At 40.2% G+C, this 21,988-nt stretch overlaps 1 protein-coding gene across 1 annotated transcript in view; it reads right to left on the bottom strand.

Moving 5' to 3' along the window:
* The window catches only part of tmeff2a (transmembrane protein with EGF-like and two follistatin-like domains 2a), a 126,535-nt gene that overhangs the window by 63,173 nt on the left and 41,374 nt on the right, over positions 1 to 21,988 (bottom strand). The window contains exon 3 of the mRNA XM_020636578.3: positions 12,222 to 12,351. Coding sequence (XP_020492234.1) covers positions 12,222 to 12,351 — 130 coding nt within the window. The remainder of the gene's footprint in view (positions 1 to 12,221; positions 12,352 to 21,988) is intronic.

The raw sequence follows: 21,988 nt of genomic DNA, 5'->3' as shown, positions 1-21,988 counted from the left end.
AAAACTGAATGTGGAGCTGAATCCCAGATCAAAGCACGTTTAAGGCCTCTGAATATTTGGTTAGTGTTTGAATGTTGTGTCAAATGTTTGTATCTTGTCTGACCATGTCTGACAATAAAGTAACATCAACTCAAATCATAAACGAGAAGAGGTTTGAATTCTTTGCAGTATTAAAGATACAATATGTAGATTTAGCCACCAGGGGGCTCTCAATCAAAACTACAATAACAAAAGATGATGTCGATGATAGCGGGTAATCATGGGAGTTCTCTCTGCTATTCTCACCCTCCCTCTATCCCTGGTTAAAAAACGACATCCGCGTTGATGTAGTAAAGAGGAATGGGCGAAACCGACCTGAGAAAGAGAATGTGTTTACCGACGACGTATCCAAGTATAATTTACATGACGTTTTTTATCACAGCAGCACATACAGCAACAGTACGGCAGCTTTCAGTAGAAGCTCCCACTTCCTCATGTAGCAGTCTTTGACGTAACATCCGGTGTTTCCACGGCAACGACAAATATTCTCTCAGTCATGGCGGCTCATCATGGCGGCTGCCTCGACAAGACACGTCCCGTTACAACTATAAAATGAACGATTTCTCTGGCTTTGATAACAGTTGAAAATATTTCAGGTAACGTAAATACTACAAAAAAAATATAACATAGGCTTAGTCAATTTTTTATTATTTTAGATATTTTATTGTTAGACATTGTCATCAAATTCTACACATTGTACATTTAAAGGATGAATTGAGAATGATCATAAGTATATATTTTTCCATCACTTGTACTTATTTTTTATTAATTTTATTTATATACTGTACATATATTTGAATCTGGTATTTTTAGATTTCATGGGATTTTGATAACAATTAATGTTTTGGTATCATATCTGTTTTGTTTTTTCTAAACCCAACTCAAGTAAACCTTGATTTATCACACAGTGTGTTTCAATGTTGACCCAATGAAGATGACTTGATACGATATAACATCTCATCCAATAATTCCACTATACAGTCTGAATTCAAGAGTGGAAAAAGACATCTAACCCACTTTCACACTTACAAGAATACACAGAATGAGTTTGGTTGAGTTGCACAGCATGTTAAAAAGCAATGTTCTTTGTTTACAAGTTGAACTCCACAAGGCAGCTTTGAGGTTGAAAATAAAATCTCTGCACACAACTTTGACAAAAAAAAGTTCTCACCTCTGTCTCACCTCCTTTTAAACCTGCAGAATTTCCCTGACCTTGGAGCATGTGGGACACTAAGTGTTCAGTGTTTCATGAAAAAGGCTTAGCTTGAAGGATCAGGCAGGAGTCAGAAGGGGTTCATGGGAGATCAATAAAAATCTTTAGTATCTGCACAAGGGTAGAGGTTTGAGGAGAGAAAGACTGGCATTAGAAAATAAAACAAAATGGTCAGGGAAACAGGCACAGGCTTACTTTTCTGCCGTTTGTCTGCCAAATGAAGGCTCACAAAGAGGAGATACCAGGCAATTTTATTTTCTGAGAGGCTCTGAGGTTGGGTGAGATTGCAGAGGAGGAGTGCCAAGTGGAAAAAAAATGGTAACCTCCATTGACAACAGATGATTGAAGTATTTTTTTTTCTGTTCCGGGGCGATTGATTAGAAGAGGGCAGAAGTAGGAACAATGAAAGAGAAACCCTCCAGGGGAACTGTTATTAACATTACTGTGTGGTGTGCTCAAGGGGCTTTGCTGCATTTCACACAGACTTTGCACACATCGCTTTCTTGTCTGGTGTTGACTGCATGAACTCCAGGGCTGAACCCTAACAGTCGACTGAAATGTAAGTCAATGAAGCGTGTTAATCTGCCAAGATTTCATAATTCAGGTAGCTGCTGAACAAAAAGTCAAAATCAATCAAGGAGCAGCACCCTGTCTGTTGTCTGTGTGCCTGTGAAGCCAGGCCAACACTGAAAGATTTTTAAAGCTTATCAGATGTTGAAAATCCTCCCCACCAAGCACCAACCTCCCAGTTGAAAAAGAAGCCAATGCAGAGGTTCAAAATCCTGCAGAGTTCGTCCAGCTTGAGGCAGCAGAAGTGAACAACCATTGGGTCCCCAAACTGGAAGTCTTTCTAAATCTACCCCCCCCCCCCCCCCCCCCCCCACTACATCACAAACATATATTATTCTCATGGGTAACATATGCATGTGACATACAATATCTCCCATAAGTCGGGACCATTGATTTGTATTTAGTTAGTTAGATGCATCTTGCTAGGCGACGCTAGCGAGCCAACTGAAGACAATGGGGGTCTCCAAATTATGATCCTGAGGGCTGAAGATGAGCAGAGGAGGGAGGATGTAAAATTGTGTTGAAATCAATGTTAAGAGCCTGAGCTGTTATTATTAACACATTCATAGCCATGTGCAAATGCTGCAAAAATATATATGTTTAATTGATATGATTTTGTTTTTCTCTGTAGCAAAGTGCTAACCATTTCCTCAAAATTGTAGTCTCAGCTCTGGAATCAAAACCATTTCAGACCCAAATATGTTTTGAGATCATCTAATTTAAAATGAATATTAAAAACTTTGAATACAGCTCAGGAATGACTTATTTAAAGACATCCCTAATGGACACAGATTCCTCCTTAGGTTAATAAGGCTTGGTTTTTAATGGAAGACGTGGCATTATGGTATGCAGTTTTGTGTCGTAAACTCCCAATGAGTCCCCTATATGGTAAAAAGCAAAGTTCATATTCTAAAGGGATTTCTACACTGTGAACACTTGTGATTTTTTTCGAAACACATTGTCTTTGACATTAGTCAGCAGGCGGCCAGTAACACATTACTCTTGTGCAGAAAATTCCAATCCCTCAACTGGAGAAATGCTTGTACAGTATGCATTGAGTGTACATAGCTTAAAAACACAACCCATGTGACATATCTGCAACAGCGACCCTTCGGCAGATTATTCTCTTACTTTTCATTAAACTGGAGTAATCTGATTTTCAATTCTGGATTGGATTTCCACAAATTTACTATTCACTCTAAAGACTAAATGAGATGTCAGGGGATATGAGGAGCAAGTTTTGCACCTTTGAACTTACATTCCACCAAGGCATAATTTGATAGGAACATTTTCAGCTCAGTAGGATACATGGGTTTTTAATTTGCTGGCCACGAGGGGTTTGTGGTTCCTATGATTCAGCAAGAATCTTCACTATCTTACTGGCACAAATAGCCCGCTACATAGAAAAGGGATCCCAAATTGGAATCTCAGGAGTGGTGGGCCTTCCAGCCATCACTATATCAAACTGTAATTTGACAGAACTGCTGAGGTTTCCTCCGTGATTGCCATTAGAAAGTGCTTCAACACTCCAACCAGCTCTGCATCTCTAAGAATTATATCCATATTACACGATTCTGCATGCCACGTTTTATGTCCAGTTTCACCGTATAGGGCTGATGTTGGAGCTGATGTGCAAGGAGGAAAGTAAGGGAGTAGAGGTGTAGAGGAGGACTGACCTGTAATTAAAATTAGCATTTTTATTCTCCGTGACCACATTTTGTTCCCTGACCCTCACTGATCCATTGATGCCATGCTCAAATATTGCATAAAGCCATTTTTTTAAAGCACTGGCATTGGATATAATCCAGGATTTTGAAGAATGATACAATAAAAACATTCAAGGATAGTTGCAGGGTTGCTCGACCCTTAAATGTCCCAGAGAAGGACCTTAACTCCCCTCTAGGGTGTGGATCTGTGACTCATCTTGATCTCTGACCTCCCTGGAGAAGCAGCATGGTTAAGGAAAATCTCCCTCCTGATTATTCATGTAGAAGATTACAATTACTTGAAAAACATCAAGTAATTATCAATGACGAGTCATGGATTTCTTTTTTAGTTTACAGACAATTAGTGTAGTTGTGATGACTTCTCCTGCACTGTATGTGAGATATAACTGATACCATAACACTGACAGTAATTCAGCTCGGGGTCCACTGATTACCCAGAGTATGCTTCTTAAATCATCATCCAAACATATTGCTCCTGTTGCCTGTCAGTGCTCAGGGATTTCACTGCAACCAAATGGTGATTAAACATGTCATCAACATTTTAACAATGTGTCAGTTAAATAACCCTCTCCCATCTTCATGTTTAATGACGCACTAAAAGTTATACACTCGTCACTTCGGGGAACTGAGTTGGAAATTGCTTTGTTAGCGCTAACTTTAGCCTAACACTCCTGTCCTTTGGGAGAAATAGACTGCTTGGTTTGTTTCACTTGGCTAAGCTAATGCTTAACTACTCCTCACTGTGCTGGGCTAGCACTTGGTGTAATAGGAAAGTGGTACCATCCTGCGCTCATCAGCTTTTACTGGCCTTGCACCACTGAGAGCTCTCCCTGTTATCGACTTTTAAATCAGAACTTCCTTATCTGGCGGTGACATGAAGGTAATAAAGACTGGAATGGACTGGGACTGGAAGAAGGGAGGTGTAAATTTGCTTCTTCGTCTGGCAGATGTTGCACATTGGAGAAGTCAATAAACGACTAAAATACCCCACTTTGTAAGATGTCACCAATCTAAAGCTTTTTTATATAGTGTTGTGTATTATGTGAGCTTTGCTGCAGCAGCCAATACAAAGTGCTTTTCCTTGGGGACCAAAAACAGAAGGCTATGATATGAAATCGCGTTAGCTTTCGCCTCAGTGCCGTCACTTAACATGAAACTAGCACCCCAGCAGGCCTCCTGTTTACTGTTTAGACTGACAGAAGTTTCTGACGTCTGGCCTCTTGGCCTCAACACCGTCTAAGAGGGTTAATGAGAGCACATAACACTGTGAAGTGAGGTGGGGGGGATACTGCAGCTCTGCCATATTGAGTAAACAGAAGGAAGCTGGTAATATAATGCGATGAGTCATTTTTACATTAAAATGTAAAATAGGTATATAACTATACCATCTCACCAAAATCAGATAAGATGACAAACTCTAACGTTTATAGGACCCATGTGTAATGTCAATCAGACAAAAAATGGAGAAAAAAAATGGAGTCAGATTGGGAGAATATGATCTCCATGCTAACATGGCTTTAATTTTAAAGGTTTTTCAAGAAGAAATGTGTATGAAAACCACCAAGGTTCTTTAAAAAAATCCTGTATATATATATATATATATGTATACACACTGAAATTGATCTTATACTGCAAACTGTTTTCATTGTTCAGACAACATCAACAGTACTGTTCACAGTTAATCTTGACTTTAAGGCTGAAGGACAGATTGTGTAAGCCAAACACTGCTTTAAGAAAAAAATAGAGAAAGAAATCTGTGTAATGTTGAAGCAGTTGCTAGAGGTGAATCTATAGAAAATAACTGCACATCTCTGCAGTCAATCTCTAAATTTGAGCTGTACGGCTATTTTCGGGGGTATTTAGAAATGCAAAAAAAAAAAATGCAGTTGCTCTAGTATCCACTTGAGGCTCTCTGCTAAAGCCACATGATCCCCATTTATGCAGGTCCCATATACAAATGCCAATTTTTACAGCAGAAATAAACACCTATACTGGTTCCAAAACGAGCTTGGTATCAATAACTAATTTATTTATTGGTACGTGCTGTACAGGGAGTTACTAAAAATAAAATCTAGTCCATTTTGTAATTATTAAGGCTCAGAGTTAGTCATGAATTCTATTATTAGGGGAGTAGCTGCATTGAAACATTGCAGCTGTTAACTAGAAGGCTTCAGATCTGCCTTAGCTTTACCTCTCTGCCTGTATTTAGATCGAACAAAAGTAAGGTTGCGATACCATTTCCAACATGGCGCCCGCCATGTTTGATACAGCCTATGGGTAAAAGGCTATGTAAAAGAACAATGTAAGTCTAAGCTTGAAAAAATAAAAAGTTATTGCATTAAGTCCGACAAGTCCATCTTACTAATAGCTCTTAGAGAAATAAAAATAAAAATATTTAAATTGAACAGTCCTTTACACCTATGTAAATTACAGGGTTTCCTGAGCAGCTACTAAATAGACCCTGTTGTGGGATTGTTCCCTTTACATTAAAATAGCAGGACACGCTGTATTTTGACCCTGATCTGGTAAAATGTGAGATAGAAAGAGTCAAAGTCACATTATGAACACTACATTTTCTTACAACAGGTTTCCCCGAGAGATATCTGGTTCTTGGTATTTTTCGCCTCAGCTCGAAAACAAGTATTGGCAGAGGCAGGCTGACATATATCCATTACACTGTGTACTGTTGGCGCTAATGGGATTTTGGAAGGTGGAAAGGAGGACAGGGAGGTAGAGAGGAAAGAAGAAGAAAAAGTGTTTGTGACAGTACATGTGCAGCTTGGGTAAAGTAGTTTTGATGCTTGTATTTCTTACTGTGAGTTTCTCATATCATTGGTATTCCAGATATTCTAACCTTATCCACGGCTGTGCTCATTTTAAGTTATCTTAGTTGAGAGTATCAACTAAAAGGCTAAGTGGTGAAGAAAGCAGGGAGGAAACCCTTCAGAAGACGCTGTCTGCCCTACTTTTCCACATGAGAGGTTTGACTGTAGCACTTTGTTATGTAAGAAAGCTCCCACACAGCAATCTCATGTTCAACTTTCACATGAAAAGATTCAGAAACTAGAATATAGATATTTCCATGGTATCAATGATTTCAGACATTGTAAGTAGGCCTGGGCAATATGACAAAAATTTTTATCACGATAAAAAATAATGTCATATCAGTCGATATCGATAATTATCACGATAATTGTCAATTATTATTTATTTCAAATTTAAACGCTGAATATTGCTCCTGAGTGAAAGTTGAAGAAACCAGATGGTTCATTACAATATAATTATACTTTATTTTCAGAACATGAAGAATTATAATTAAACAGAAACATTGCAGCATCATAAAACGCTGATATAACTGTTTGTTGCTAGGTAGTAAAACTCACTGGCTTGCTGGGGTCCACACCAAGCATAAACAGTTTATATTAGTTACAATACAATCCTCACTAACACTCGTTTATGACATTTGGATATTTCTTTCTTTTGGTGTGTTGTGGTCTTCTACCGGGTCATATTGTTTCCAATGGGGGAACAGGTTTGTGGTGTCACCGTTTTAGCTGCACAGTTAACAGAAAACTTAACTCTGTTTTTTGTCGGACTGTAAAGAGCCGAAATGTCTCTAAACTCCGGAAGTTAAGCTGCCTTTCTTATCGTCTTGTCGAAGATATTTTCTCATGCTTTGAGCCAATAGGTTTGGTGTTTTCTTTAGAGTAGCTATCGCTAATTCCGACTGTTTCCTTTCCACTCCAGAGGTCTTTAAGCCCGCCTACCCAAATCCCTGCGACATGATTAGCTGTTCGTAGTCTTTTTCTTCTTCTCTTTAATGTCGGCTGGCAACTAACAACCAAGGCGTATTAGTGCCCCCCCCTGTTTCCCTGTGGTTGGATGGTGTAATTACAGGTTTAAATCTATCAAACTTTTATCGAACATATTTAATATTTATATTGACAAAAATTATATCGCAATAATTATCGTTATCGTTTTATCACCCAGGCCTAGTTGTAAGATATGTAATAGTCCCTTGCTGTTCTGGATTCTGAAATTACTATACCTGCAAAACATCACTCACTTCACTCAAAACTTCGATCTTATAATAGCTATCCAATATGACTTCTATGTTTAATAAGATATTTTCAAATGTATGTTTATCAAAGTAAATGCTATCTTCCGTTCTTCAAGCTCCAGTGAGAAACTTTTGGTTTGTTTTGATTCCGGCGCCCCGTGTGGTCAAGTGATATGTCTTATCTCTGTGCTGATTTTGTCCTGTACATGCGTTAGATGAAAATGTTTATCCTGCTTTCTTATAACAGTCAAAAATATCCCTAAGCATATTGAAAATGTAAAAAGGCTTATTATTCAGCCGTTAATTCACTTGTCTGATACCTACCATGCAACAGGGTTTACATTAAAAATACTATACAGAAATTATCTATATTGTCGGTGTTGGTGATAGTCTTGTTTACTTTTTTAGGTCTAGGAAAGGCATCAGTATTCATTCTGGCCTTTTTCACAACCAGCTAAAAACTCAAATGAGCTTTCATAAATCCTCTGTTCTGCACTGCAGCCTGTCCATGTCTTTGTAGAGCTGTTCTCTAACTTGTATTTTACCTTTTAGAAGCTAAAACAAAACCAGCCATTATTGTGAAATTGAAACCAAATTGCCGGACTTCCTGATGACATTTGACCACGACATTAAGAGGCTGTTTTGTGGGTCTTGGCATGGGTAATATGCGTACCAATTTTCGTGCATGTATGTAAAAAAAAAACCTCTACGTGGAGGCCTTTTTTTTTTATTTGAAGGGGGCGCTACAGTGATTTTGTGAAATATGTTTCTGAAAACACAATCAGATGGTGATTCTCGTATAAATGAAGTAGTTTTGTATAAAAACTAAATTTCTAGGAGACTAGGCTGGTCCGCAGCACTACTTTCAAGGTCTGTTTATCACAAGATTGCACCACAAAAACACCCTCATTTGAACTCTCCATTAACTTCTTAAAAGCATTGCTTGTGCAATGAAAGAAGGGAGTCTTTATCCCTTTTCTCTTTCAAAAGATACCCAAAGCTGTGTCACACAGTCCAGCTTACACTATCACATATCTTGAGAAGGACTTCACAGACAACCCACTGACTGATCATTGCATGTGACTGTCTACTGGCACACAAGGCACTGCTTCTATTCCTGCAGTAACATTTCCACCTCAATCTCCGCATGTTCTCTGCGCCGAGCTGAAGCCCAATCGACAGCCTTTTAATGGACTTCTGCCAGCTGTCTGTCACCGTGGGTAACTGAGTCAGACACTGCTCAACTCAGGCTAGCACTACTACCTTAACTTAAGCTGTGATTCACATGCTCGCCTCAGAAACAGCAAGTGGATTCACTCATTCATAACTAAGCACATTATACAGGACATGACTCACTAATTGGTGGATTCAGAAGTAATTTCTTTGGTGGGCGTCAGGGAATGCTTTTTTTTTTTCCTGAAGTATATCCTCATCCGTTTGGATTTGTCATCATAGGATTAAACACATTACATGGGCCAAACCTAATTACACTTTTTAATGAAATAAAAACGAAGAGGGGCCTGCTTTTGTGTGTGTGCAGATCACATTCATCATTTGATTAAACTAATTCTTTCCTTCAGGTTGGTCATTTTCATCAGGAATGTCCAAGTTTCCTTCATGGCAGGGTCGGTCTTGGACCCCATTTGCAATCATCATCTGTCCATCTCCAGCTAAGATAAATGCCTCTTAGAACCTTTTCTTGGCAATTCTGGAGTGGTCAGCGTTTAGTGTTTTCACCAAAGACTTCCTTTTTCTTGGGGGTGTTTATGTCGCAGAATGAAAGACCATCATTTCTTAGTCCATTACATCCCCTGGAGTGACGCTCATTCATCTATTTCTCGTGAGTCTCAGTTCATCCGTCGATAATAAGTAAAACAACAGCTTCAATCTCAGCCGTATAATCAAGACATAAAATAAACATTTTCTTTATGACTTAATTGCAATAAATGGTTCTTCTGTTTGCCAAATTAAAGACATCTTGATGCAGGTCGAGAAAAAATAATTATGCAAGCTTTGTCAGGTCTGTCCTCAAGAGGAGAAGACACCAAACTTTAAATGCTGCTTTGTTGAGTGGAGGTCAGATCGATCATTTCTGATGCATTTCCAGTTTTTGGGGAATCTACATGCTGATTGGCCATCTCCACAAGCAGATTTGTCGCTCAAATTGAAATGTCTGATTTGTAGCTGGTGCCCGTCATTATCACTATCCAACGTTACTCTGCTGTACATACATTTGTGTTTATGAAAACTGCATTTAGATTTCTGTGAAATTCAATCAAATATGAACTTTTCTGTTTTTCTTCTGCTTGCAAGCAGTTAAACGTTGCCTCACACCTACCAAAGCTTCTCACCACAATGCTGGGTTCATGACTTTCAGTGATAATGCTTACTCATTATTCAGACAGCAAAACATAATGACGAAAGCCCTTAATAGTGCACTGTATGGTGAGTAGTGGGTGATTTTAGACACTACCGGTGATTATCTTTCCAGTCAGTAGAAAGATTAAAATAGTAGGGGAGGCTTCGGAAAAGGGAGAGAATAAATCCTTGCATTTTTACACAAAACCAACATCAAACCAACCAGTTTTTGAAGGAATGTGCAGGAATTGATTTATAGGTCAATCTCACACTTCACCTGTTGATTGTTGTGCACATTTAATGGACGTCTCATCCATAATCAGGCTGTTAGGTATAAAGTCGCTCCACACAAATCTAATTTACATTCTTTTATTCACTCAGTTAAATGACAATGAATATGCAAAAGGTTACACTGAATATAGCTTCAATAAAATACTAATTTGTTTATCTACCGACATGCAATTGCTATTTTATACGTATTTACAGATCCTTCCATTCACTTAGTCTGGGAGCAACAACTGAGTGTTTGCACTGAAAATTGGCTGAACAGGAAAGTGATAATGTAGAGATTATTGAGCCGTTGTCGTTGCCACCAAACATCTTGGCATCCAAAATGAGCTATGTAGGATGAAGACAAACAGCCAACACCTTGTTGTGTTATCTCTGCACACACTAGTAGACATGTTTGCAACACTGATATAAAAACACCTGCTTTTAAATTGATTAAATTACGCCAACTAAACAACCAGTGAACTTGGAATGACAACACAGGACTACAAAAGTTTAAGACCTATGATGTGTAAACATTATACAGCGTGCTAATGAACTATTCTACTGAGAAACAGTCAACATATCATCAGAGGCTAACGCTGCCACGATGTACCAACATGCTGTAATCAGTAGCCCAATGGCAGCCAATAGCACACTTTCAACCATCGATAGATGATCCTGAATATTATATCAACTGTAACTTCACGTGGAAAATGTATCTGGGGGCTGGCAGGAACAAATTCTGGTTCAGTCGGGTTGAAAAATTAATCAGTTTACGCTAATCATGATAATTTCAAGACATTTTCAGGAGATGTGTTTAAGTGTAAAAGCCTTATAAGATTGGCATCCAAGGCTGCTGCCATCATGACAGAAAAGAAACATTATAACTGGATTGTTGATTTAACACTCAGGGATTTAATTAGAATAAAACAATAAAACCACACTTGCCTTTAGATAACACAACTATTCGCAGAATCAGCTTTGTTAGTCAAAGTGTCACCTGGACTAAATTTCCTGCATTGTATGTGAACACGAAGCAGTGAGCATATTACTTTGCACCCTCCTCCGTCGTTCTCTAGATGTAAGTAATACAGTAAGAAGTCATTTGAAATAAAGCAAGAGGCTTCACTAGATCGCTTACAGAATGAATTCACGTGTCCTTTGAAGAAGATAAAAGACTGAAATTGTCGACATAATCCAGAAAAAGCGAGATGAAACGGCCTTCAAGATGATGTGTGATTCAGTCATCCCATTTTCTGCTTTGTTGAGCATGCCTCTTGGCAACTATGTTACAGTTACTACCTATGACAATTGGCCAAGTATTTCCACGTTAGGCCTTTTGACACTTATTGGAATATTACATAACGAAAGGTCATCGCTGTCAAGCTTCCTTTTTACTTTCCGCCTAAGAAGCTAATTTTAAACAAACTGTATAATGAACACGTTTAACTCTGTACTCCTTCCGTGCCTACGGGCCAAATGCTGGCTTCTGTGAGGACATTGTTTGCATATGATGAAATCTTCATGCATTTAATGAGAATACATGTCACTGTCATTGTAGTGGCCCTTGTTACACTAAAGTTGAGAGAATTACATCAGTCTGTCACCTCCAGCCTTTTCATCATCGTGTATTTTCTGCAGTTCCTTCCTTCCTTCCTTCATCCACTGGAAGCGTTTGTATGTTTAATGATATTATGGTCTGGAATTGTTCTTCTGTGCAATTTTAAAATTGGGTTTAGATTTCTAAGAGGTTTATATTTATAGCATTCCAGCTTTGTATCATTAGCATTCGCTAGCACAGCTATGCAGGAGTATGCCCTGCTTGTGCGTTCTGCAGGGGAGTTCTGGTGTTCAGCACTCCTCTGCATTTTTCTGGGTGTGGATGTGTGTGTGTGTGTGTGTGTGTGTTAGAGAGAGAGAGAGAGAGAGTATGTATGCCTGTGTAAATATATCTGTGTAGGCACCATGATGTAAATGTACATACCAGCAGGACAGGCGCCTTCTGACATGATAAGCACTTCAGACTGCTGCTTGCAGGCATCCCTGCGCAGGAAGCACTCGTTCTGGTAGTTCTGATTGTTGGAGCCGCACACTGGGACATAGTCATTGTTGCACTGCAGACACAAGAGGAGAACACAGGTAAGAGGGTGAGCATAAAACATGATGTCACATCAGAAAACAAACAAACACATTGAATACATCCTGAAACTTGTGTGTTTTTTCAGCCGTTGGTTTCAGATCGGATACCAGTGTCTCGACAAGATGTGAGGTTTCTGTCGACTATATTTCAAGAAATTGTGTTGTGTAGTTTCCTTGATTTCCCTAGGCAGCTTTTTCATTTAATTGAGAAAGGGATAGTATCAACTACAAACATAAAAAAAAATAAAGATGAAAAAAAAAATGCTCATTACAAAAGTGAAGTCGCAACGAAATGCAAGAACTTGAAATACACACCACTTGTTTTCAAACATTAAAGGTATAGTGTTTGAATTCATATAGCTTTTATTTCCTCCATGTATTCAAAGAAAAACTACCATTTTATTGAATGCTTGACAAACTAAACAAGAAATATACTGAGTGAAAAATTACTTTTGAATGTGCACAACAGGATCCTTTTGTCCCTTCACTACAGACAGTCAGTTTAAAAATAAGAAAATAAAAATAAGATCAGCTTCGATACAAGAAATTCAGTGCATCAAGTGCTGTAACAGTAATCTCTGAATTTGTCCCCTCTTTAAAAAAAACCCAGTATCAGTCCAAAAGATCCCATATCAGCCATGCTCTAGTCAGCATTATGTCTATTTCTTGAAGTGACTAACCATCACATCACGCTTTAAAAGCCCTTGAAACATATTTTCTCATTCAGCTCATATGAGTCATGGTATTCTGCATGAGAACGTGCAGTTCTGCTGTTGTCGTTTATTCAGTCACTTGCATATTTCATGTCTGCTTTTCTGTTTTTTTAAAATTTGCATTAAAGATTTGTGACCCATCGTCTTAATGCATCAAGTTCTTGCTGCATTATGTCCTTAAGAGAAATGGTCGGGCCTCTTCTGCTGCTCAGCTCTGTTGTTGCTCCACTGGAGCAGGAGCAGGTTAAGTGACTTGCTCAAGGGCACTGAGCACAATAGCAGCTAAGTTAGAGGAGAACATTACTCATTCATTTCCCCACATGCTTTGTTGGCTACGGAGCAAGTCAAGATTTTTCAGATGACTGATGGTTCTTTTCTTCCAAGTTCTTTTTTTTTTTTTTGCTATGGAGGAAATAAATTCATTTGATTTGATATTGATTCTCCTGTGCGACACCGCTAGAATAACAAATGTGATTATTCAATAGAGAAATTTCCCCCGCGATTCCCTGGGAAGAAGGAATGCCTATAAAAAGGTACAAAGGAATAGTCGCTCCACAGTCACAGCCCATAACTTGATTTGGTTTTAAAGGGCTTAAACGTTAGGCAATGTGTGAGCACTGCTGGGTGTGACACCGCAAGGACAAGGGGGCTTGTTGGAGAGCCCCCCCAAAGGAGCGAGGCTAAGGAGCTCACAGCTCTTTGTCTCCACTTCTGTTCCTCTCTTAGTCCCCAATGGATTGACCTGGAATCTGTTCTCTCTGGGCACAATCATCTGCCTGTGCCCTCGCAGAATATCACCAGGCTCTCATGAGAAACTCCAGTATGGAGACGCACTAACTCACATACAAGTCTGTGTTCAGAGCGACGGGACATCTGAACTACAAGATCAAAGATACAGGTTCATTCTATTCAATTTGAGGAAAACAAGTATTCTCAAAGTAACAATACTTTTATGAAACCATGTGTCATGCCTTTTCAGATTGCATTCAACAGTATAATAAAACGTCACATGTATTGGTCACTTACACAATTATACTTGGTTTTTGGTATGTGTCAACACAAGAATTATAAACCTTATATACAATAGTAATACATTTAAAGTAAGACTCTCAAGAGTATGGTAGAAGTTGGTGCTATGTTGTGGTTTTGGGTTCAAATCCGACCTCTGCGTTTCGCTGCTCGCATGCATCCCCCCCATCTCTCCTCCCAACATTTCCTGTCTCTCTTCAGCTGTCCTATCAATAAAGGCAAATAGGCCCCCCCCTCAAGAAAACCAAAATATATATATATATTCAATTCTTAAAATATAAAAGAAGATTAAAAGAAGAAATTGTATATTATATGTTAGTACTTTTGAAATGTATGGTAAAAATACTCTGACAGCCTGTGTTTGTATGCTTCTGTGTTGGTGTCTGTGTACATATTTACATGTATGAATGTTTTCTTTGTAGTGCCAGATAAGTTGATGTCATATCCTGCTTGTTCTGGAGCACTTTGGTCCACAGGCTGCTCCTCGCAGTATATGAAAGTCAACTTCCTGTGCCTTTCTCTCTCTCTCTCAGCCAGACCGAAGCCTGCATCATTTGTTTGATTCATGTGAGTGCACTCTTCAAAACCCTTCACCACACCATGCTCATACACCCAAACCCACACCACTGATGTAACAGACTGAACACACCTCATCCCCACTGTTAACTTTAAGTGTACCTGCTAACGTTTTTAATCAATTATTCATTTATTTTGTCAAAAATTATTCATTTATTTTGTCAGAAATTATTCATTTATTTTGGTTAAAACCCTCATCTTGTCTTGTCATGGCCCATGAGCTATGTTCTTCACTGTGTTTGAACTTTCTGCTTTGACCTCATTTACCTGCAGCTTTACATAAATCCATAACAGAGAAAACAATTTTATTTCCTGCTCATCAATACAGTTTACTTGTCTCTCCCTTGGTGCATGAATCAAAAATGTATCAGCTCGTTGTATTAAAAGCTCCCAGCATCTGTAGTTGCACACTATCTTGATATCACAGATCCTCTTCATGCACTGTCAAGTAGTTTGGATTTGAAAATGCGAAGAAGATCTGTGAGATCGAGATAGTGTGCGGATATTTTTTTGATTCATGCCTTCAGTTTGATGTTTGATTCAGAACCTGTGAAAGTTTTTCTCTGGAATCTTTAGGAAACACTCGTGGTGTACAGTCTTTGTATGCCCTACAAAACTTAACCAAAAAGAAAACAAAAAAATATATATTTTTTTCCAATGAAAGGGCCTTCTTTTCAATATTAAACTGTTACATAGTCTGCAGGAGGAGACTCTAGAAGATTAATAAAATGTTTACTTTTAATACCTAAACTTCATCAAAGAAGCCTCCTAGCATAAGAAAGTCTGTTGGCTGTAAATGTATAATAAGAGTGACAATAAACATCTTGACTCTTGAAAATCTTCATCGATGTTTGAGTTGCTTAAACAACTAGTTTCCAAAGTTTGGTGCACCTAAACTTTGACAGAACAAGTGAAAGCTGTGAACTTTTGTTTTGCATGTAAACCTGAATACGTCAAAATGATCACCTTTGTTCTGACATTTTTACACACAAATAAAATAACAAAACAGAAAAAGAACCAAATGTGTTCAACATAAGTTCTTTAAGAAAGTGAGTCTGACAACAGAAACAGGGAAGTGTGTAAACGAGAGCTGGTACCAACGAGAGGGGAGAAGAGAGAGAGACAAAAGAATACACACAAAGGAGCGTAAAAAGGAGAGGAGGAGGAGGAGGAGCTCGGAGGGAAAAGAGAAAGTGCACACTGGAACTTGATCAAAGGGATTGAGATGCAGGAAGGGAAGAGGCAAAGTTGATGAGTGGGATTGGGCTGGAGGGGGGGAAGTCAGCGAAAATGGATGAGGGCGAGACAGAAGGGGACTGAGGGCTAATGAAGGTGAGGAAAATACAGAAGTGAGATGTAGGTAGAGAGAGAAAGACCCGAGTCCTGGAACAACCAACTTGGCATGATAAAAACAAAAAAAAAAACACACACACAGTGCCTGAAGAAACCACAGCAAAAAAAAAAAGGAACATCATAAAATGAAAAAAAAGAAAGAGAATCGAGAAGAAGAAACGGGGACAGAGAGAGGGAAAGGGATTGGAAAATCCCCTCAAAGGAGAGCGGGAGAAAATGAAAAAAAAAAAAAATGGCAACCCCACAAAGGCGCTTGGAATAGCTTACTGCAGGGCCCGCGCTTTTTTTTTTTCCAGCCATCCTCTATCCTTCCCCTCTGTCTTCCCCCCCCACTCCCCCTCCCCCTCCCTCCCTCCCTCCCTCCCACTCTCTCTCCCAGCTGGCTCAGGCTGTTCTTAACCTGGGGACTCTCACTTTATGCCAGGCGTGATGCAACGGAAGGGAAAGCTGCCCGGCAGAAACCCTGCGGGTGTCTTTTAAGATCGCCTTCTTTTCTGTGAACCCCCCCCCCCCACCTCCCTCCCCAACACCCCATCTCTTGATCATCCCCAGTATTTGGCTCTCACCCCTGCGGAACGAAGCGGAGTGATGAGAGGGTGGGTGATTTAAAGCCTCCGTCTCATCAGAGGAGGTGCAAGACAGTGGATGCAGCTGTGTGCAAGTCATGCGTGGGTAGAAAGACGGATACAGTGTCTTATGGGCCTCTTACAGCATGTTGTGTGTATCCTTTCTAAATTTAAGTTAGGGGAGACCAGGAGTTTTTTTTTTTTTTTTTACATTAATTGTCCTGAAATATTACCAAATTACCCTTCCACACATGTTCCCTGTACGCAGGATTGTCAGTGATTGATGCCCTCTCATAATTTGAAACTCTGGTAATAGGTAAGAGAGGGATCCTGAGTGAAGCGTGCAGATAGAGGAGTGAAGAGGAGGCTTCTAGGGTAACTGTTTCTAGTTTAATATCACTAGAAAATGTATAAGGGCGTATACACAATTCAAATGCAAGAGCGGAAATGCTACCTACAGGCAACTCAAGAGAAAATCTGCACAACTCAAACAATATCTTCAACATTATTAACACTCATTAACTCGACGTGATTGGCTGGTATCTGCTGTTTTCACATTATCTGCTGTTTTCACATTATCCCTCTTGGAAACTTTACTTTGACTTAAGAGAAGAGAGATGGTTTTAGATAATAATTTCCTTGTAGATTAAACCGGCATCTGAATACAGACTAGGCCACTCATCTAGGGGGAAAAAAAAAGGAGCCTATCGGAAACAGTGCAAATTGAGCACAATTCATTTAAGATAAGGGGAAGCTGATGAGACATTTTCCCCTCGATAAAGATGGTTTAACGTCCAGGCAGTAAAGCGAGGAGAGAAGGCCCATTATACAGGATACAACAAGTCTATGGCTAAAGCAGTCAACTTATTTTGCGCATACCTAATTCAGAGAGTGCAGAAAAAGATTTGAAATTGTGTGGTGTCACTTGCAGCACACCTACTGTTTGCAAGTTTTCAGGAATGCAGTGCATGTCAGAAAGGGGCTTTGGACTAGTTTGGAGCAGAAATAGATTACCACAAAAAAAAAAAAAAGAGCGCACTGAGACAAGACATAAAACATTGCAAGTCTTCATCTTGAAAGAGAACCCCATGACTCTTAACTGCCAAGTTCTCATTTATTCATCCGGCACTTCTCTTGTCATGACAGTGACGAAGAGAGTGAGCCACAGTCACAGATTTTTTACTTTCAAACCGACTCAAGATTCGTTCTCCCAGCACTTCTTCTTTACACATGACCATATTGGAAACAAAGGCTCTCTTGTTATAGTCATTGTCAGGGTGCCACAGCTTTGATCCGTGGATTCCTTGATAACTCGCAGCGTGTGAAGTCGGCAGTCTGCAAATATCAGCTTCGTCAGCTGTTGCACTTAACTGTAAGTCAGCCCAGATGACTGTCAGCTAAATGCAAATGGAAGAAGACAAAGGTGCCAGGAAGGATCTGAGATATGCGTTTGAAAGATGGGGCCATTTGAGGGAAGATTTGGGAGGAGGAGAAATGAAGTGAGTGCATAAATGAGAGGGGGGTGAATGAGACAGAAGGTGAGACAATTTGATCCTCCACAGCTCTCTGCAGACGAGGGAGCGAGGGCTATTGGCCAGCCAGGGCCATATGGCATGGCCTTATGTGCCCGCTGGCTCTGGCTTTTCAATGGTCACAGACATTGCCCCACATCGCCGCTGTGACAAAACCTGGACGGTCGCGTAGTGTCTCGACCAATAGCACAGGGACAGCAGAAGTGTTGATGGTACCGTGTGTGTGTGTGTGTTTGCTTCTACTCCTCTGTGTGACTGGAATGGCTTAAATCCCTTTCAGACCTGCACAGCATTACTGAGAATTTCCAGACACTGTCCTGGTGGGTTCCATGTGTGAATGCACATTTCTAATCCACACACCCTGACTTTAGGTAGACTGTTCCTGCCAGCCACCTGGTAAAAAGTCGTCATGATGTCAAGGTGAGCCGGTTATAGTTAGAAACGGTCACAACAAGCAGGTAGGAGGGATGATATGTTACGCTTCTATTTACTCTTTGCTGCTCGCTTGAGATGCCTGTGTTATTTTGCTACAATTGTATTTCCATTGCAGAAACATTTTGCCGTGAAACCCAGGAAGAGTCACCATTACAGAAGACTCCTCCACCTCCCTCTGCATGCTCTACCAAGGCGCCCCGTCACCTCAACCAAACGCAGTACTTAGGGGGGTTGTTAGAGCACATCTGGCACTGAAAGTCAGACACTGGGAGGTAAACATGTAAAATTATATTCTAGAAAACGTCAGGAACTGAATGTCCTTTACATTGTCTGGATCTCATGTGTGAATCTGTCAGTAGTGAGAAGATTGATTGATGGATCGATTGTTTTTGGTTGTCTCATGCACACAAAAAAAGTGTCCAACCCTCATTGATGAACAAAACGAAATACAGCTGCAGTTGTCAACCGTTTCATTACATTTCATTTCAATACAAAACGACATGTTATTTGAAAATTGGACTCCATCAAAGTATTGTGCATTTCCTCCGAAACTTTGCAAAGACAATCAGCAACACAAAGGTTCACTTGGCACAGCTCAAGATTTTTAAAGTCATCCCACAAACAACCAACAGGAAATAAAAACTAAAGAATGCATCCCTTATATTTTCATGGAAAATAATGAAATGATGTAATGAAATAATGTAATGAAAAAATATAGAGACCTTCCTCTCAGTTCATGCTCTTCACAGTAAATTAAACATCTTGTTTTAGGGTTAAGTGTTTAACAGAGAAAATGGCATTAATGTCAAAAACAGGTGAACCTAGTTGTACTTGATCATCCATTTTTGTCATCCATTATTACATGCTGCATCTTACTTGCAGTAAGTGTGTTTCTGCCCTTCTTCCATCCAAACCAATTCTCATTTCTGTCCCTGAATGAATGAATGCTTCCAAAAACCTCCTGCAGGGGCTGCTGTGGTTCTGCCTTCCTAAAACTCCCCTCATCTGACTTCCAAAAGCTAAGCACTGGGACTGCCGCCAGGACCTGTTGTCTCCATACCTGCCTGGGATCGGTGCATCAAACACACACACACACACACACAAGCACACACACACACACACACACATACACGCACGCACACACACAGACAAGGCAACTAAAGCAACAACCGTCAGAGCACTTTGCACACAAAAAAAAAGGCATCCACACTTTACCAGGTCACAACACACAACAACCTTGCAAAACAAGCAGAACCATCATCATTCATTCAGTGCCTTATAACAGCTCCCAATGCTGACTTCACCGACATAACTGCCGGTTGACAGGGGTGGAACAAAGACAGGTGGTGGGAGGAGGAGAAGGGGAGGAAGAGGAGCTGGGGAACGCAGAGTGAAAAAGCAGTTATGAAGAGGAGGATCTGAAGGAAAAGGAGGGAGGGAGGAAGGTGGAGGAGATAGTGGAAAGAGTCGAAGCAAAGCTGCGAGAGCGAAGGGGCAGAGGAGGTAAGAAAGAGATTGAAAGGCGTAAAAGTGTTAGTAATGGGGGAGGATAGATGATAGCAAGCGGCAGGAATGAGAAGAACAATGTGGAGGAGTGGCGAGGGACACGCAGAGCATGAGAGGAGAGCGCACGAGTGGGAGACAAAGGAGAGGAGCGACGCAAAGTGAAGGCGAGTGCACGCATCAGTGCATGACCGTGGAGCGGAGGGATGGAGCGTGCCAATCTGAGGGGTAGAGCTGCAACTAAATGCAACTAGAGCAAACATGACAGGATATCAGCATCAATAAGCAGAAAACAAATGACTCATCTGTCCGGTGGAGCTCCTCTCCACCAAAAACGCTGCTTTCTACACTTATGCAAAACGGATCCATCGCAAGCAACAAATAGTCAGATGTTTGCAAAATCCTGCAGCTAGAATTCACACTGAGGCATGTGTGGACTGCAGCACAGCAGGGGGGTGTCATTCTGCTAGTGAGCTATATACACTGCTAAAGTGGCTGGATCTGAAGAGAGAACATGAAAGAGAATACTCTATCTTTAAATAATGCACTTGTTTATATTTAAAAAGTATTCGAACATGAAGAACGTCAAATCAAATCCAAATCTGAAGTATAAGTGAACCAACCAAAGCATGATATCTTGGAAATCCATCATTAAAGTTATGGTTTTTTTCTGACAATAGTTCCTTTTGTCGGAGCGCTCCGCCTTTTTTTTTTGCGGCTGCTCCATGTATGCTGGGGTAAAAACTCATCTCGAAGCCTCTCGGTCATAATTTTCAGCTCCTTGTTGTTACCTCCACTCACTTGAGGATCTTTGCAATAAGCTTGTTGCAATAGTTTTATTTTTGTCTTTCAGTATCTCTTTATTCATGTGGTAGTTTTGTGTGACAATCTCTATTTCTTTTGGTTAATTTGCGGACATAAACAGTTGGTGGACATTAATTAAGAGGTCACTTTACAGTCCATCTGACCGGCCAGCGTGAGATCCACAAAAAGCTCCTCACTCGGCTGGGGGTCCCTGCAGTCCCTTTGATGGTCCCTGCAGTGTTTCCTATGTCTGCCCCCTTGGGTCTGATGCCAGGTCACTGTACTTTAAATACCTTCAAAGAGAGGCATCCAGGGAGGGAACCAAAGTGCCTGGAGCAACGTTAGCCAATGTGAATAAGCACATTTCAAAGTCCTCTCAAGATCCCTTATTGTCACTGAAACCATACTGAAGACGGGTTTCTTTTGAATCCTTTCCAATCCCAGCAGAACTGTAATTACTGATTCTAACCGGCAATATATCCAGCTGTTAATCCCTCACTTGTGGATACAAACATAACATACCTACCCATCTCTACATACAAACAGGAATGTCTTTCTGGCTCGGTGTGATTACGTAACTGACCCTCATTGCTTGGCGTGCTCTCATATGGTGTCTGTTGTGACTTAGAGGGAGATCAGAGGAAAATGTATTTGCCTTCGACAGCGGCACTGATAGTCTCTTTGAAATATACACAATACAGATACAGAGAGTTGCATGAAGAAGAAATGCATGAGATTTGATAACACTTCTAGCTAAAAAAACATGCTTCTGCTTTCTTTTCCCGTAGGCACAGTTTGCAGTGTGTAATTGGACAGAATATGGCCAAACAGCTGCCATTTGTGAAAAATGTGGATCCAGAAAGACTTCCACTGAGACAGTTGTACCTGAAATCATCTTTAACTCTGTGCTAATTACAGGGAAATTCACAACCACTCAGGCCAGCTAATAGTGGATGCCACCATGGTGTAGTTTCTGGATGATGTAGTTTAGAATATAGTTTTGATGAAACTTGAGGTCTTTTGATGTAGCATTGAAGTCGGCTGTGAGTTTAAATCAGTGGTGTAGGATTGGAGAAAACACTGGATTTTCAAGCAGGAGAC

The sequence above is a fragment of the Labrus bergylta genome, chromosome 13, assembly GCF_963930695.1.
Source record: "Labrus bergylta chromosome 13, fLabBer1.1, whole genome shotgun sequence".
NCBI classification, from domain to species: domain Eukaryota; kingdom Metazoa; phylum Chordata; class Actinopteri; order Labriformes; family Labridae; genus Labrus; species Labrus bergylta.
Note: the sequence above shows the minus strand (reverse complement) of the source record. Positions and strands in the feature narration are given on the sequence as shown.